General features: G+C 40.3%; 1 protein-coding gene across 1 annotated transcript in view; it reads right to left on the bottom strand.

Annotated features, from left to right (window-relative positions):
* LOC117438197 (splicing regulatory glutamine/lysine-rich protein 1-like) overlaps positions 1–17,925 on the bottom strand; it is a 49,938-nt gene extending 32,013 nt beyond the window's left edge. The window contains 4 exon segments of the mRNA XM_034073679.1: positions 3,524–3,639; positions 10,773–10,906; positions 17,392–17,612; positions 17,898–17,925. Of these exon segments, the coding sequence (XP_033929570.1) occupies positions 3,524–3,639; positions 10,773–10,906; positions 17,392–17,552 (411 nt within the window). The 5' untranslated portion in view covers positions 17,553–17,612; positions 17,898–17,925.
* Between the last annotated feature and the right edge of the window lie 1,923 nt (positions 17,926–19,848).

Raw genomic sequence — 19,848 nt, 5'->3', positions numbered from 1 at the left:
TCTGGTGTGTCAGCCACTCCTCCCAATTTAGTGTCATCAGCGAACTCGCTGAGGGTACACTCAGTTCCCTCATCCAGGTCGTTGATGAAAATATTAAACAGCACTGGTCGCAGCACTGACCCCTGAGGGAATCCACCAGTCACAGACCTCCAGCTAGATTCTGTGCCATTGACCACAACTCTCTGCCTTCTTCCTTTCAACCAGTTCTTGATCCTCCTCACTACCTGATCGTCAAGCCCACACTTCCTTAACTTATCTATGAGAATGCTGTGGGAGACAGTATCAAATGCCTTACTGAAATCAAGAAAAACCACATCTACCGCTCTACCATTTTCCCTCCACCTAGTCACTTCCTCATAGAAGGCTGTAAGGTTGGTCAAACATGACTTCCGCTTCGTAAAACCATGTTGGCTGTTCTTAATAACCCCCTCATCCTTGATATGCCTAGAGATGGAGTCAAGAATAAGTTTTTCCATCACCTTTCCAGGGACGGAGGTAAGGCTGACCGGTCTATAATTACCCGGGTCCTCCTTCTTGCCTTTCTTATAGACTGGTGTGACATTTGCCATCTTCCAATCCTCAGGCACCTCTCCCGTTTCCCACGATTTACCAAAGATGATGGAGAGTGGCCTAGCAATGACCTCCGCCAGCTCCCTCAGCACCCGTGGGTGTATTCCGTCCGGACCCATTGATTTATAGATGTCCAGATTGCATAGCTGATCCCTAACCCAATCCTCATCTACCAAAGCAAACTCCTCCTTTGTCCTGACTCCTTCTGGGGCCCCTGGGGAGAGTCTGCAGGAGTAAAGACAGAGGCAAAGAAAGCATTCAGCACTTCTGCCTTCTTTGTATCCTCTGTCTCCAGGGCACCCACCTCGTTCAACAGTGGGCCTATATTGCCTCTTGTGTTAGTTTTATTTGCTATGTATTTGAAGAAGCCCTTTCTATTGTCCTTAATCCGACTTGCAAGAAGGAAATTTGCAGTGACCAGGGCCAATTTGTTTCGTAACTGACATCAGTCTATCAAAGGGACAGATAAAGTACATTTTGAATAAACATATAAGATTAATTACAGTTGGAACATGAAAGATATTAAGTGTAAGACCTTTCCCTACAGTCACTGCCTAGAGAATGAGGACAATGCAACTCACTTTTAGAACTGAGAATTAAAATTTCTCCTGGGAAATGATATTAAAAAAAAATTTTAAAAAAACACTACTAAATTGGGATACTGAGTTCCTGGTTTGAATTTTATTTTCTCCACCAAAAAAAGCAACTGCCTTTCCAGCAAACAAAGTTTCTAACAGGTGTTACAAATTCTCAACAAGGCACCAGTAATTATGGTTTTTGTTATATAACAAGTGAAAACTACTGTCTTCACTTGAAATCATTCTTTTATTATTATGCAGAGGGTTGTACAGCTTGACTTCTTCTTTGACAGTCTAAACTTGACAGATAATTTATTAAAGATTTTTATAAAAACAAAGTGAATTTACCTTAAAAGATTAGTTTAGAAACAAATGTCTCTACTGCTATTACACCAGTTCTGTTTAGTATCTTCATTGATGATCTGGATGAGGAGACTGAGTGCACCTTCAGCAAGTCTGCAGATGTCACCAAGTTGGCTGGGAGTGTTGATCCGCTGGACGGTAGAAAGGCTCTGCAGAGGGATCTGGACAGGCTGGACTGAGGGGCTGTGGCAAATGGTATGAGGTTCAGCAAGGCAAAGTGCTGGGTCCTGCATTTGGGCTGCAACAACCCCATGCAACACTCCAGGCTTGTGGAAGAGTGGCTGGAAAGCTCCTTGGTGGAAAAGGACCTGGGGGTGCTGATTGATGGCCAGCTGAACATGAGCCAGCAGTGTGCCCAGGTAGCCAAGAAGGTCAACAGTATCCTGGCCTGTATCAGCAATACTGTGGCCAGCAGGGCGAGGGCAGTGATCTTCCCCCTGTGCTTGGCACTGGTGATGCCGCACCTCAACTCCTGTGTTCAGTTCTGGGCCCTGATTCGGAGAAAACTCCAGGAACAAATTTGCCAACAAAGTTTTCAAGCTGACAAGCAGATATTCTTTATTGCGGCGCCGGGAGACACGGGGGATAGCTCCTCCTAATGTGTGTCCCCATATTGCTACACAAGCCATCCTTATATAGTCCCATGGCATACATACATATTCATGAGGCTACGTATGGATTACATTATTTTCCAGAAAGTTTCCCGCATGCGTACAGAACTGCGGTGGTGGTCTCTGAGGATCATTTACTTCTTCCAACAATCTTCATCACTTCTGGCAGCCTTTGAAGCACGCGCAGTAGATGCTTATACCAGCTTAATTGGTTCATTAGCACCAGAGACATAATAATCCTCCTATCCTCCTACTTGTCAGTTAGTTTAACTGTAGCCCATCCTGGACACCTGCCATTCCCAGGTGCTCCTTATCCTTGCAACCTGTTCTTCTAGACTGTTTTTCTTAAAACTACATCAACTATAACGATTTATCTTGTACAAGAATTCTCAGTATGTTCTCTAGCTGTACTCTTTTTTTTTCTATGTATCATGCACCTCAGTAATTTTCCATTGTTACTGTTACAAAACAATCAAACTTAACATTATTTAAAACTGATCCGAAAAGTTTATATGTTCCATTTTGTAATTTTGTGGGCCCCCCCGCTTGTCTCAGCCCCTCACTACAAGAGAGAGGTTGAGGTGCTGGAGTGGGTCCAGAAAAGGGCAAAAAAGTTGGTGAAGGGCCTGGAGCACAAGTCTGATGAGAAGCGGCTGAAGGAACTGGGGGTGTTTAGTCTGGAGAAAAGGAGGCTCAGGGGAGACACCTTCTCACACTCTACAGCTACCTGAAAGGAGGTTGTAGCTAGGTGGGTGTTGGCCTCTTCTCCCAAGTAACAAATGATAGAAAAAGAGGATATGCCCTCAAACTGTGCCAGGGGAGGTTTAGACTGGACATTAGGAAACATTTCTTCACTGAAAAGGTTTTTAAGCACTGGAACAGGCTGCCCAGGGAAGCTGTTCAGTCACCATCCCTGGAGGTATGTAAAAGCTGTGTAGATGTGGCACTTAGCAACAAGGTTTAGTGGTGGACTTGGCAGTGTTAGCTTAACAGTTGGACTCTATGGTCTTTTCCAACCTAAATGATTCTATGCCCATGTTTCATTAGCAACAATTATGCAGCAGAACCACGGGTAAGCACTTCTTTTTGTTTTCGAAATACGTAAACTATCGCTTTATACATCAATGAGGGCAGTATCTCTTTTTTAAGACAAAAAAGCCAACATTCTTGTGAACTAAAAATGATTTTTAAAGTCACGCAATGTCTCTTCTACAATGACAGCTATGAACCATTAGGAGAATCAGCCTAAACCTCTAACTGATTACTTGGGCCCTACTGTTTCATTAGATAAGTTGTAGACTAAAACAGCTGTTGGAGCACAAGCTCCTGAAAGGATGCCGAGTTTTGGGCAGGCTTTTTAGAGGAAAACCAGAAATCAAACAGGGACTGACTTTTACTTACTGTAGTCAAAGGGGTTGGTGTAGGTATAGGAAGCAACCCTGCACCAGGCATCAGGCTTGTCATAGCAGGAGCAGGCGCCAATAGAGAAAGGGCTTTGGCTTCATCTGGGATTTTACCTGAAGAAGCAAATGAAAGCGTTATGCAGAACTGGAACATAACACAGATGTCACTCTTTCTATGATTTTACAATTACCCTTGCATTTAAAAGACATAATAGATAAGAATGAATCTATCTACCAGATCCTTACAAAGAATCAAATACAAACTTAAGTATTTCCTTTTACCCTGCCTCTACTAGGAAAAACAAAAGTGAGCAAAACTTCAAAGTCTAGCAGTCTCATCAATGGCTTATTATTTTAAAAACTGAATAATGTATACAATTATTTAACACTTTGATCTATGGGTCACCTGTACTGGAAACTTAATGTTCATGAACCAAACGATATCAAGCATGGACGTTTTCCCAGGGCGGTGTTTTCACGGTGATCGAAAGTTGTTTTACACATGACAACCGATCATGTTGGCTGCATCACTAATAGCACACAGAACATCAGATACAGAAAAGAAGAACATTTTTTTTTAATTTAATCCCCAGAGATGGCAAATAACCAAATCAGTTAAAAAAAAAACAAAAACAAAAAACCCAACCAAAAAAACCCAACCAAAAAACCCCCAAACCAAAAAACTAAGGGGTGGGAAAACAAAGTATGTGCTAACTGAAATTAGTGTGCATTTTCCCCCCTCTGATATTACCTACTTTTGATGTAAAATTAAATAAAAAATAAAATAATAAAATAAAAACTAAAAATAAGATAAAATAAAAAAGCAAAACAAAACAAAAAACCCAAATAACCCCAAACCACAAAAATGGAAAACACACCACCTTCACACACACCCACACCCCCCCCACCCCCAAAACTGCTGTGACTCCACACAAAACATACGAGTGAAGTTGGGGTAGAGGGGGGGATGGCAGAAAAATTCTGATTTGTACAGTTTTATATCAAAGATCACTGTGAAACTTTGATAAAATAGCTTCAAATATACTGAGATTGAAGAAAATCATAACTAAACAGCTAAGCAAGCTATATTTTCCTAAAATGTTTACTTCCTACCATTTCAACCATATTATGTTCTCCATCATGCTAAAAGTTTAAGTACTACCTAATCTTAACTAAACATAGATTTCTGCTAAATGAACTCACCCTAAAAATCTTCAAAAATAAAAAGATGCAATAGTTAATTACAAATACAATTAAATGTATGTATTAAATTTGAAATGCAAAGGGATTTAAACTGGTATAGACATTAAACACTGAACTGAAAAACTACAGAAAGGAAGCTCTAATTATACTAGGTATCTATAATCTATTCAAAATTACTGGTGGTAGCTATATATATGGTATCCAACTGAGCCCTTTGGTATTTCCCCATGCACTTTAATAAAGTAAATGCTTTTATTTAAACATTGTTTTAAAAGTCAAGGTATATACAAATACTGTGCCAGTGGCTTTTACTGCTTTGGTTCAAACTGTAAAACCCCTAACTTCAGGATTTAAAATTTAATATATAAATGTTATCAAAAAGCAAAACATGACATGTTTAAAAACACTCTGCAATTTTAGCTATAGGTGTCCCAATAAACCCCATGGGAATCAAGTGTTGCAAACTTGTTCTACAGACCTGCAGCAAGGACTAGATTACAGTTGGATATGACCAAAGGACAAAATAAATCTAAATAACAATTAATTAATATGTAGCATGGGTGGAATAGAAAACAACAGTACTCTCTTTCTTTCCTCATGCCTTCTATTTTGATTTATTTTATTTAAGTTTTGAGGCACCTTGCTCCTTAACATGTAACAAACCACTTGATTTTGCTATCTAAAGGGGAAAAATAGGAAAATTATTAGCATTTAAGAATTAACTATGCAATGATGTCTTCCAGGGCTTTTATAAAAACATGCATGAATCTGAGTTATCATCACAATATTCAACACTCTTTACAAGTCTCATTTTGAAGTCAGGCGTGCAATGAGAGGTGTACCTGATTTGACTGACTGCTCATGAGAACCAGGTAATTTGCCTCACATCCTGCCTACTCTGCAGCCAACTAACAGGCTTCCAAATATACAGTTCCAGCAGTTGTGTGTGCAAACTAGTCATACTATTTGAATCAGTTCTTCTGAAAATCAAAATACTTTAAGTGTTTTCAAATGGTTGATGAACCAGCCCTACAGGGATGCTGGTGAGGGACTATTCATTAGGGACTGTAGTGATAGGACAAGGGGTAACGTGTTGAAACTTAAACAGCAGATGTTTAGACTGGATATAAGGAAGAAATTCTTTACTGTTAGAGTGGTGAGGTACTGGAATGGGTTGCCCAGGGAGGTTGTGAATGCTCCATCCCTGGCAGTGTTCAAGGCCAGGTTGGATGAAGCCTTGGGTGATATGGTTTAGTGTGAGGTGTCCCTGCCTGTGGCAGGGGGGTTGGAACTAGATGATCTTAAGATCCTTTCCAACCCTAACTATTCTATGATTATCCTGAACAGCCAGCATCTTGCTATTAACTGGATACTCATGCAGGTTTCTACAGGATCAACAGACATGGCTCAAGTAAATCCAATGGCTCGTTGCTCAGTAATGTACACAAGCATATGCCTAACTTAAGCATACACTTACAGCCAATACAATATACACTTAACCAGATAAAATTGTGAACTTTAAGCATATGAGTTATCTTATTGAAATAACTCTATGTATTTTATTATTAATTTGCTCAAATATTACTTAAGGAATCAACTGAACACTTTCAGTTATGTAATATAGCTGTTAAGAAATTAATAACTTATCTAAATTATTAAGTTAGTAGCATTATTTCCATAAGATTTTGGTACCTCAACAACATAATTTTTTTAAATAAAAAAATTAGTTGGTTAGTTCCATGCCACAAATATCTGCTTATTTACTTCATTCAAGAATGAGGGTTTATCTCTACAGACAGAACCCTGAATATTTGGCTGTATTTTCAGAGATAATGCCTTTTGAAAAGATTCCCCTCTAGCTTTTAATATCAGTTCAAACTTTTTAACAATTCCATAGAAAATAAATGGGGGGGAACTCACAACAAAATAAACCCTGAAATATCTTGCAAATTTACTTCTCTGTTTTTTATAGACAGTTTTGAAAAAACAATATGTGAAACCAAATAACCTCATGAGTTACAGCCTTTAAGTTCTGGAGTGCTATCTCCATGAATTTATTTATAAAAGGAATACAAGCTCAAAGACGCAAAAAAAACCTACTGGTAATGACATAAATTCAGACAGTTTAGTTTAAGAATAACTGCTTTGGTTTTTAAACTCATGATATTTAAAAGCTGAACGGAAATTAAGTAAAAGTATTTTTCTAATAAGGAAAATAAACATGCCACATCTATACCACATTTTTTGAAATATTTTAGAAGCTTATGAGTATTTCATAAATTAGAGATTCTAGGATCATTTATTTATTCTTCACTTTGCAAAGCTATCTGGAAGCCAAGGTAGATTAGCTCTGCACTGCTTATATATTATGCTTCTTCCGAAATATACAATTGTTCTAAGTATCAGTTATGATCGTTACTTTTTAATCTAAGTGCTTAAGAGCCCTAGTCAACCTAGTCCATAGCAGAATCTATTTCCCTAAATGCCAAACAGAAGCATCTGTATTAAGCAGGTATTTCCCCCCCCCACCATGTGCTCAGAAGAAACTTTCCCTACTCTTTGTACTGAAACTACATGGTTAATCCTCCTATCCCCCCAAAACTGCCTCAGCCATAAGCACGTATGTTTCTTTTAAAAATAACTGCTGTTCACATCTACTCAAAACATAATTAATTCCTTTCCTACTTAAAAAAAAAAACACCCCACAATGGAACACATAAAAATATTTTTTATATGATCCAATTCATGATTCTTATTGGATTTAGCAGCAGAGATTAAAGAGATGACAATTACCAGTAATTACGTCAACTGGCACAGCTAAATCCAACAGAGGGCATTAAGTAAAGCTCTTCCCAGCTGCAGTTCACAGACTGGTGCATTACCAGAGAGAAACCAATTGGTTCCAATACAGCTGTCTGGGAAGAGCAATGCCTGAGGACTAGACACACCATCTAGTTCAGTTCAGCATTTGTTTCAGGGCTTCCATTTCACAAGAAAGAATACCATTTAGGGACGAGAACCTTCTCAAACACTCCAGCATGAACTGTGGGGCTTCCAAGATTTTTTTGTTTTTCTTAAACTCTTCTTGAAATAATCACCACTGGAGCATGTAAAAACACAATACACATACATACACACACAGAGACTTTTTCAATCTTCCTACAAATAACAGTGTTAAAAGACAATGTGCCTCACATAACACATTCCAACCAAAACCTGAGGCTGCATTTGTACTGATAAGTGTTAAACAGTTTTTTCTAAAAATTACAAAAACAAAAGGATGAACTCTTACTGCCACTGACCTCACAGGAACAATATTTCATCTGAAGCGAACAAATATTTCATGACATTCAATATTAATGAAACTTCAATTTCAGAAATAATTATTTTAAACTCTTCATAGATACAAATTGAAAGCCGCCTTTTAAACAGACCATGAAACCTAAAATAAAGGTACTATGCAGAGAAAGAATGATTTTGCTTTGTGAAGTTAATTTCTCCAGAAAGTTTCAACTGTCCTTTTCTGAGGTAAGGTCATAAAACATAACATATAAAAGAATGCATCTTAAAACTGATATATTTTTCACTATTCCAGTCTGACAATGTGCTCATCTATTGAATTTAGAAGCTTAAATGCATTCCAAACCAAATTTATCCATAATTCACAGCATAGAACTTAGGTGATCATATTCTAAATTCTGTGTATACCATCCATAAGCAGCTTCAGGTCAATATCAAAATGAAACACTGAAACACTCTGAACCCTTTACAAAATATAATTTTTTCAGAACTGAATTACCAGTTCACAAGTACAAAGGAAAGAGATTTCACAGGAAGAAAAAAAAAAAGAAAAAACCCAAAAAAACACCAAAGGAAAGAAAGCAAAATAAAATTAAAACAGAGACAGGGCGTCCATCTTCAGCAGGCCAGACTTCCATCTCATTTCCCACATGAAGGTTTCACTTGGCAGCAGGTTTAGTGGCATGACAAACAATGCCTAACTCAGGCAAGTGTAACAGGTCTGCCTTGGCCAGTCTAGTCATCTAATAATGCACAGATATCACACAGAGAAAACATACAAAACCAAATTAATAGTCAAAATCCATCTACTAGATAACGTGGACATGAAATGTAGTATTATTGGTGTGGCATCTTTACCTTTCAACCTTTGTGTTCTCAATGTGTAACATTTAAAGAAAAGCCTACAGATACACACAGAAGTCAGTCATATTTTGACAACTAGCTGTTTAAATTTTAAATTACATTTTCATTAAATTGTTTATTAAATGTAACAAAAATAACATTGTTTTCATTGTGTAGCAATTCCCTCCTCATACTCCCTTGATTTAACACTTTTTAAATACACTGCAAATTTCAGATTTTATTCTGGTTTTTAAAACCAAGTTTTCAAAGTTACATTTTGCCCCTCCTACATTCAATTGAACACATGAAATGTTTTACTTCTGGCACTGTTTGCCACGGATATAATTTAACCTTCCAGTGAAATATAACCATTGCTACTTTTAAAGACTGTGATACACTCCACTGATTCTGTTAACAATGATACATAGTGAATAAAAAATGGTGCAGTGTGGTCTCAAAGGAATAAATTCCTCAGAAAGTTAAACCGATATGAATTCACATCTGTACAAATTAAAATTAGTGATTCTGGTTAAAAGTCACATGGAAATAGCACTCTGACATAAAAAAAAAATTTGACTTCACAAACCAATCACCTGTTCAGCTAATTATTGCCTAAATGTCTGTGGTGTCCAGAATGATCTGGAACAGTGGCAATTTTCCTACAACACATTTTCTCAGAAATGCCTACTAAGTCAGCTTCAAACAGGGTTGGAGCAAGATTTCTTATCACTCTGATTTTTTATTCTCCTTCAACGCATTGACTACCATGAAGAGACACAGGAAAATGTGGCTTTATCTGCCTGCTGTCATATCATACATCAGGCGGTGATATCATCACAAGAAAAACACCAGGAAGTGCTGTTCATTCATTAGGCAGCAATCTTCCCTTTCTGGTAGTATTAAGATCTTTTCAATGAAATGTAAAACTAAGACAACCCTGAAGAATTTGTAGTCAACTATTTAAGGGCAGTTTTTCAATAACAAGGACTCTGGTCTGATACATTTTGACTACCTGAAGCCTCAAAAAAGGTTCAAGTAGATACAGGAATATCCTCTTTGTGCTTTAAGAACAAGTTCAAAAAATAAAACCAAAAAGCCCACAAAATAAAGCATAAAAGCAACTAAAAAATCTAGGCTTCACAAAGACTTATTAATATGCCCATATTAACAAGGCTACAATAATAGACAGTATACTGTAGGTCATTTTAGAGCCTATGAAATTTTGGAGAATTGTCAGAGTTTGCTAGGAATACACCAGAATACCTCTAAAAAAAATGAAGGAAAAAAAACAACCCCCAAACAAACCAAAAACACAACCAACCAACCATATCACCACCCCCAAAAGAAACACACAAAAAAATCCCAAAAACCAAATAAACCCCATAAAACAAACAAACAAACAAAAATCACACACACAAATAATAATAATAATAAATTAAAAAAACAACCAAAAAACAACACAAATCCCCCACACCCACAAAAAAAACCCAACAAAACACTAAGGGCAATACATCAAGATCCAAACTGCAGTGTTCTCAGTGACAGGAAATTGCCTAATCTTTTTCAGTGCTTCAGTGCTCCCTTGACTTCAGTGAGAACTTTGTGTGGGAACAAGCTTATCATACTGAAGGGAATTATTTTATCTTCTTTTTTCCCCAAAAAATGTAATAACTATGGAAAACTGAATTATCCTAATTAAGGTCAACTAATTTTTTCTAATACTGAATATCAAATTTCTATAACTGCGTTTCACCATTCAATTCTCAATTTTGTTTCAAAACTTTTTTTTTTTTTAAAAAAGCAATAAAATAACAGAGCATCACATTCTTACATAGAAAGCTTAAAACAATCATCAGACAGGACAAAAATCAACATTACATAACAATATCTAAAATACCAACCTTCTGCACAGGGCACAACTATCAAAGCTCTGTCAATAAAAACTGTGTTAGTTAGATGCTGGGCCACACCAACACTTGATGCTTCACGAAACTTAATATAACATACTTTGGAGGAAAAAGCAAGAGGTGCATTGCTGCAAGATAAAAGGGGGAAAAAAAAACACAACAACAAAACAATTAGACAAATTAAATAATTGTATGCATGCATTTTCATCTATTATTTCTTAATAATAAAAAAAAAAGAGAAATAAATGTGTTTGACTGCCTGGAAAAGTCACCTAAAAGACATGAGTATACAAATTTACTAGTCTGCCTACTTACTATGTCACTAAAAAAAAAAAAAAAAAATAGCCTTTCCTTTTTAATGGAAATTTACTTCAGCCAAAATCCCAAATTAACAAGGCTGATTTCCTTTACAAATCTTGCTTAACATCATTCACCAATACATTCCAAATTATTATTGTAAGCAGCACATTTACTCAATGCATTTGTCAAGTAAATAGTCTAGTCAAACAATAAACTCAGTCATTTCTTTTTATGGGTCCTTCAGATATTAGCCCATATTAACCAATACTCTTAACTAAGCTTCTTTTCTGAAGGCCTAATTCACCAAGATAAAATCAGTTCTTGAAAATGTTATTCTTAGTTCACTAATGTAACAAAAATCCTTATCATCTGCCTCAGTCTGACATAGTGTAGTACAGAATAACACTGTAGGAGAAGTTCACTATTAAGCTAGAATAAGGAAGAAAATTTAAAATATGTATGTTGGGCAATTTGCTTTTCCATTAGAGAGTACACCAACAGAGACATCAAAAAGCACAATATGTAAACTTCATAACCTTGATCAAAACCAAAGTTCACTTAAAAAAAAAAAAACAAACCAAAGATGTATTCACTAGTAGTTAAGGTTTATACTCTTGTCGTGGTTTAAACCAAGTCCGCACAGCTTGTGCACTCACTCCCCCCCTTGCTCCCCCAACTCCCAGAGAGTTAGGAAGGAGAATCCAAAGAATGTAGCCCCCACAGGTTGAGATAAGAACAGTTTAATAGCTAAGATATAACACAAATCACTACTGCCACTACTACTACAAATAATAATGATAAAGCAAATAACAAGTGAAGAGAATACATCTCACCAGCCACCAACCCATAACTCACCCCAGCCTGCCCAACCGAGCACCGACCGATACCTCCTCCATCCCCCCAGAGCTCCAGCCCTTCCAGGTCTCTCCCGGTTACATCCTGGGTATGATGTGCTATGGTATGGAACACCTCTTTGGCTAGCCTGGGTCAGGTGTCCTGCCTTTCCTTCCTCCTAGCTTCCCCTCCTCCCTGGCAGAGCATGAGGCTCAGAAAAGTCCTTGGACAAACCAAACATTTGAGCAGTAACTCAAAACATACTTGCTATCAGCAACCATTCCCAGCCCAAAAGTCAAAACACAGCACTGCACCAGCTACCAAGGAGAAAAAATTACTGCTACTGCTGAACCCAGGACATTATCCACCCCTTATTCCATACCATTCACGTCATGCTCAGATCCCACATTTTCAATACATCACTCTTAAGTCCACCCCTCGATCATGAGTCAATCTCTATGTTGCATCTCTGGACTGATGGCCTGAAGTATCTGGGCCCACCAGGCTCAAAATCATTCACCATCCCCTTCAGCAGTTTCTGCAGCTTGCTGCTGGCGACTCCACACAGCTGCCTTCCATCTCCAATGCTTCCAAAGCACTGGAGGGGCCCAGTGGACCAGATGCTCGCCCATACTGTCCCACATACCCTGCCACTCATAACTGTCCAGCCCAGGGGAAAACCTCTTGGTCCTCCTGTATCGTCATCTAACCCTAGACAAGACCCAAACCTGACTCTGCTTAACTTTTGAGATCAGACAAAATGGTCATGGGTAAAACACACTCTGTGTGTGTGCCAACACAGTGACCCCCATCACAATCAACAGGCAGGTCCCAAGGTTACTCAAAGGTCATTCATAACCATCAGAACTCTCAGATGATGCTGCTGCACTTGTCACTTGGGCTGATGTAGCTGCCATGCTTGCCAGCTCTCCCACCACCAGCTTCTCTTCTCCCGAGCCCAGATCTTCCTCCTCTGCCTTGCTGGGAAGTGCTGCGCGGTCTCCTGCATCCTGCTGCGGCTCGGTGGACGACTTCCGGGGGATACTCTCAACTGCTGCAGGGTTGGGCTCGGCCGCAGGGCTCGGTTTCTCCCCGCCTGCTCCCACTGCTCGGCTGCCGCCTCTTTCCACTCCTCCTCCGCTGCCTCCTCCAGCTGCTCTGCTACAGCCATTTGGTTCCCGGGGCTGCTCTCCATGGCAGCTTCAGCCGCCGCTGCCAGCTCCCAGTGCCGCTCCTTCCCGGCTTCATGCAGCCTCACGCAGACGGAGGCGAGGACAAGGGCAGGGACAGTGAAGAGCAGGGGGGACGCCTGGTACAAGTCCAAGTCCACGGCCACGTTCATCCCCCCGTGCTGCCAGAGCCCCCCCGTATTACAAGTCATTGCCGTAAAGTACAGTGAAACGAAAACCTTAGCCCAAGCCCCATGACTGATAAACACAAACACAGCTAATCCATACTTAAAGTAACTGGCAAAATCCTGAAACCGTGAGTTCCAAAGAAACAACTGTGAGAGCCAATAAATCAGCACTGAGACAAGTGACTATAAATCCTGTCAGATCTGTTGTTATCTCAACCCCTCATGCCCCACATTGGGCACCAAAAAGAACTGTTGTGGTTTAAACCAACTCCGCACAGCTTGTGCACTCACTCCCCCCCTTGCACCACTGGAGAGCTAGGAAGGAGAACCAAAGAATGTAGCCCCCACAGGTTGAGATAAGAACAGTTTAATAGCTAAGGTATAACACAAATCACTACTGCCACTACTACTACAAATAATAATGATAAAGCAAATAACAAGTGAAGAGAATACAACATCTCACCAGCCACCAACCCATAACTCACTCCACCCTGCCTGGCTGAGCACCAACCAATACCTCCTCCATTCCCCCAGAGCTCCAGCCCTTCCAGGTCTCTCCCAGTTATATCCTGGGTATGACGTGCTATGGTATGGAATACCTCTTTGGCTAGCCTGGGTCAGGTGTCCTGTCTCTCCTTCCTCCCGGCCTCCCCTCCTCCCTGGCAGAGCATGAGCTCAGAAAAGTCCTTGGACAAACCAAACATTTGAGCAGTAACTCAAAACATACTTGCTATCAGCAACCATTCTCAGCCCGAAAGTCAAAACACAGCACTGCACCAGCTACCAAGAAGCAGAAAAAATGACTGCTACTGCTGAACCCAGGACAACTCTTTATACAAGCAGTTTATTCATAGGAAGGAAGTACAGGTGAAGCCTTCAAATACAGAATAAAATAGGATATTGGTGGAACATAAGCAAGTTCCATTTGAAAAGAAATAATAAATAAATAAATAAAAAGCAAAGTAGAAAATCATGGAAAATACACTGCATGAACAGTTTAATCCTGACCCTCCCTCAACTGAAACACTTGTCAACTTTCTGGAAGCACCAGAAGCAGTTTAGATCAATCCATCTTGTAGCCCCTCAAATTCCAAGCTGGTACTCCCCCAAAGTTGTTATATGGAATTAATGAGGTTTTAGTATTTAAATATGAACTGAGAAGTTTTAGACACATTATTTCATCATACTAATTGCATAAATAAATTAGGAATTTTATCTGAGGCTGGCAGATTGCTACATTTCTGGTTACCAGAAAAGTAACGTGGGTTAAAATATCTAGACAGCCATCAAACTTGATAATGCAGAAACATTTATGATGGAAAATTTTGTGAAAACAGACATTAAAGAAGCAAAAATTAACTAGGAGGGGAAGACACATAAATACGAAAGCCAATCTTATACAATTTAGAAAAACATTGCAAGCTGACTACATTTCTTGTGTCCATTTAGTCTGTTTGCAGTGGACAATGTTTTCAGTTTCAAGCTTTCATGCTCAGGAATAAAATAAATGTATAAAATGGCTTCTGAGCCATCTGCAAGGTCTTGGTTCAGAACACTGTCCCAGGTTCAACTGTAAGTTATTTTTCTCCTTAGTAGCTGGTGCACTGCTGCGTTTTCGACTTTAGTCTGAGAACAATGCTGATAACACACCAATGTTTTAGTTGTTGCTAAGTAACATTTACTCTGATCAAGGATTTTTCAGTCTCTCATGCTCTGCCAGTGAGGAGGGGCATAAGAAGTGGGGAGGAAGAAGAGACAAGACACCTGACCCAAACTAGCCAAAGGGGTATTCCATACCACTGCATGTCATGCCCAGTATATAAACTGGGGGGAAGTCATCCAGAAGGCCCAGATCGCTGCTCGGGTCTGGATATCGGTCAGTGGGTGGTGAGCAATTGTATTGTGCAACACTTGGTTTATTGTTTTTTTTTTCCCTTACCCTTAGTTTTATATTCTCTCCCCATTTTATTCCCCTTAGAATTAGTAGTAGTTGTAGCAGTAGTTTTGGATTATACTTTAGTTACTGGACTGTTCTTTTCTCAGTCTGTGGTATTTACATTCTTTCAATTCTCCTCCTCATCCCACTAGGACTGGGGGAGTGAGCGAGCAGCTGCATGGTTCTGAGTTACAGGATGGGCTTAAACCACAACACAAACTTTCCATTAGAGCTGACAAATAGCTATGACTTTCTCAGTACTCAGCAAAAACATTTGTAGCATTTGTAACAATTTGTAATGCTACATATTCTGAAGATCCAGACTTTGCTCACTGCAAAGATTATTTTAATGCCAACAGATGTATTTTGTTTAGTTTGGGGGTGAGGGTGTTTTGGGGGTTGGGGTTTTCTGTTGTTGTTTGGGGTTGGTTTATTTTTAAATACGCATGCTAGCATTACAACTGAAATGACTGAAAATTCTGTGGTCCAGACTTCTAACATCTCTTGTCTTTTATTGCTAACTCAAAATCATAATTCTGTTCCAGGCAGTTTCAAACTCCATAAATAATCCTTATAAATAAGGCCAGATATGACAGTTTAGTTGGTTTGTGTTTGTTTTTTTTTTAATACCCCACTCCCCCACTATTTCCTGGATTCCAATCATAAAAGCCATCTGAAAATTATATTAGAAATTATTAATATCAAAACACTGCTACAAGGCTCTAAAAAAGAACTTTTGGTACAAAGTGTTTTCTGAAGGTTAAACTAATGCAGTTCACTGGAAAATTAATTAAGAGGAAGAATTCTCTTATAAGGAGACCACCTCTACTGAAAACACATCAATACTGCATCTACATCAAGGGAGATTATTAAGATCCAAAAGATGTAAAATTCTAAAAGGTTTCACAGTAATCAAGTCCTCTCCTTTTATAAAATGGGCCTCTTAAACTTCCCTAGTAGGTTTCATAAAAAGCATTCATTAACACAGAAAAGTCCTATTTTGTTTTAATTCCTTTTGTTACATATTTTTTTCTACCAATCTTTTCTGAGGGTGAACTGTCTTCTTCCTAGGGCTACAATGCACAAAGGCAAAAAAAGCAAGTCCCACATCTCTGATTTAAGGTTATTAAAATCCAGTTTCTTTATGAAAGCAAAAAAAAACTCGAAAAGGAAATAAAGATCTAAATAATATTCAAATCTTACTACCATTTTTTGTTTTCTTTTGAAGTGAGACAATAACATCCATCCCATCCATCCCCCAAAAGAACAGAAATCAACCAAAAACCTAAGAATTCAGAAATATACACTGGGAAAAAAAAAAAAACAACCCAAAAAAAAATCAAAACAAAATAAAACAACCTCACGCACAAAAAAAACCCACACAAAATACCAAACCAAAACAAACAAACATAAAAAAACAACCACAGAAAATCCAACCCAAAAAATCCACAACCAAATAAAAGGCTTACTAAACATCCCTGTAAGTCAAAATTTTCTCAGGGTGGCAGTTAGGGAGACAACAGCAGAAATTAATAACCTATCAAAACAAGATATTCTGAAATAATTGTGCAGATCACAATTACGAATGTACCGTTCTTCTGTTAACGGCCCTTCAAACAAAAAGAATTCGTCCCGCAACGCCCAGGCGGCAGGGCCTGGTAGCCAGCCGGGCGGGGTTCGAGCCTGCGACGCTCCCACCCGACCTCCGCCACCCCCCCACCCCCCCACCTGGTATAAGTCCGAGAGAAAAGTGGAACCACAAAAAAAGAGATTTTCAGGAAAAAGGGGGTAAACAAGACTAGCACCGGGGAAGCGCTTCATGGCAGCCTAGGAGCACACTTATCGCCAGGCCTTTGACCGTGACTCAGCGACGGCAGCCCCAGCCACCACAAGAACACTAAAGCCACCCTATTTCCACAGGCCATTCCAGGAATGCCATAACTGCTCCCCTCCTCCGAGCTAGGACCACCATCTTAGATCCAGCTGAAGCCGCTTTCATATAACGCTCTTGCCACATACAAAGGGATGGAACCACGTGATACCCACCCACGCAAAAGACTCTGGTGTCCCCATTCAAGATGGCACATAGGACCTTATGTTTCTTCCCCCCGTTCTCTCGACCCCTCTAGGCCTCTCCCTCATGTAAAATCTCTATCGCTCTGAAGGCCGGTGCGGACCGTACTTACTCCGGGGGATAAAGGCGTAGCTCCTCAATATCTCCCAGGAAGCCGAAAAGAGTGCGCATCTGCTCACTGGTCACTGCCGAAGACAGGTTCGTGACCTGAATGACAGACGTGGGACCCAAAGGAAAGCCGAGCGGCACCCCAATACCTCCGCTGTTCATCATGGTGGAGTCTGCACGACAGCTCTGTTCGCGGTGGTGCCACACACAACCGGAGAGGCGGGCCTAACGATAGAGAAGCGCGCGGTACTTGCCAGAGCGTCTTAACACGTGGACGCTCTAGCAGTGAACTCGACTGCCCCCCATGTTGGCGATATTACGGAAAATAAAGAAACCTTTTTCAAAGTTAACAAAATATAGCCCTGATTGAAGGAGTAAAATAACACCATAAATCAGCCAAACAAGGAAATACCAAGATGAGCAAAAAGAGAACAAAAACTGATAACAAATCCAAAGAGAAGAGTACTTCAACTTTGAGTGAACCATCCTAATTAACATAATAATCCACACCTTTCCTTTGGGAAGCTCCCGTAGCAACTAAGCACTTTCCCCACAGAACATGCGCAATAAAAAGGAGAGATGCTATGACTTTAAGTGAAGACGGGGCATCTTAAGAACCAATGGGAACGAGGGTGTCTAAATACGACTGTAAAAAATACTAACTGTTGCTCGGAATGTATAAAATGTTACCGTGTTAACTGAGGCGCGCTGGCTTTGTGGAGCTACAACTTAGCACCCATTTCTATGTAAACATTAAATAAATAAATAAATAGCTCGACTCTCTGTGTTAATTAGCTCTTTGCACACTGGGTGAAGAATCCTGACTTTGGGATAACAAAAGGAAGTGTTTCAAGACAGGCAGCCATTCTTCCCATGTCGGCTGGGGCTCGCGGAGGAGCGGGCGTCCTCGCTCTGCACAGACATGACTCCGAGCTCGGCCGCAAGGACCCTCCTGAAGTGGGGAGAACCGCTGCTCCCTCTGGTTTCCCAAGGAGCCAGTCAGGCCGCCGTTACCAAGGCGGAGCTGAGTCCAGTCCTCACTTCACGCACAAGTTACCCACCCCAGACTGCCGGGGGACTGGATCGCAAATCCTGCAGGGGGTGCAGAAAAGAGCACCACCCGTGTCCTAATAGCGGATAAAGCGTGTTCGACAGCCCGGACAGAGCACGCAGCCCCCTGCTGGGGTGACTGTTTAGTTACTCTAGGGAATAAACCCTTGAAACCTTACACTAACTACGGTTAAACGGGAAAGATTGTAATGGAATAGGATGTTAATAGCTTTATTATAACTTGACTGAGAATGTATACCAATTAAATTCAGTTAAGTCCTTCTGAAAGCTGGTTTTACCATAAAACAAAGTAAGGTCAAGCGACATGGACAGGAGATGAAATTTTTAGGAATAAAATGGCAAGATGGATGTTAACAGATCCTCACAGATGGGATTAACAAGATAACAGCAATGTTTCCACCAACTAATAAGAAAGAAACACAAGCTTTCTTAGGTGTTGTGGGGTTCTGGAGAATGCACATCCCAAATTACAGTTTGATTGTAAGCCCTCTCTCACATGATGCAGAAGAAGAATGATTTCAAATGGGGTCCTGAGGAACAACAAGCCTTTGAGCAAATTAAATAAGAGATAGTTCATGCAGCAGCCCTTGGACCACTCTGGACTAGGCAAGATGTGAAAAAAGTGCTTCACACTGCAACCAGAGTGAATGGTCCTAACTGGAGCCTCTGGCAGAATGCTCCAGAGGAGACTCCAGGCCGACCTTTGGAGTCAGAGATACAGAGGATCTGAGGCCAGCTACACTCCAAGTGAAAAAAAGAGATACTGGCAACCTATGAAGAGGTTTGAGCTGCCTTGGAAATGATTTGCAATGAACCACAGCTCCTCCTGGCACCCCGGTTGCCCATGCTGGGCTGGATGTTCAAAGTCAGGGTCTCCTCTACACATCATGCAACTGGTGCTACATGGAATAAGTGGGATGCAATAATTACACAACAAGCTCAAACAGGAAATCCCGGTCAGCCAGGTGTTGGGGGTCGAGCATGGGTGCTTGAACAGGCCTACAGCAAGCTGTGAGAAAGTGAACTTCTGACCCCAGGTTAAAAGAAGAAGAAGCGTCAAGATCAGCAAAACAGGAATGCAATAACAGGATGCCAGTAATTGCAGAAGCATGATGTAACGCTAAGCTGAAGCGAAGGTGTGAAACCAATCAGGAGAGGTAAAGGGGAGCGTGTATCCGTCGTGGGCAAAGCGAAGCAGCCAATCAAGTAATGCGTGATCGCGTGTAAGACAGTATATTAAGAGCAGCCTTGTAATCAATAAACGGAGCATTTTGTGAACCTACATCGTATCGGTGGTTTCTCTCCTCCACCTGGCCACGGCATTCTGGTGACCCCGACGTGATACCAGGAGAGAGAGAGACCGCGGACGAGAGAAGGTGGAGATCCCGGC

Source organism: Melopsittacus undulatus, assembly GCF_012275295.1.
Source record: "Melopsittacus undulatus isolate bMelUnd1 chromosome W unlocalized genomic scaffold, bMelUnd1.mat.Z SUPER_W_unloc_1, whole genome shotgun sequence".
NCBI lineage: Eukaryota > Metazoa > Chordata > Aves > Psittaciformes > Psittaculidae > Melopsittacus > Melopsittacus undulatus.
This window is presented reverse-complemented; position numbering and strand designations above follow the sequence as displayed.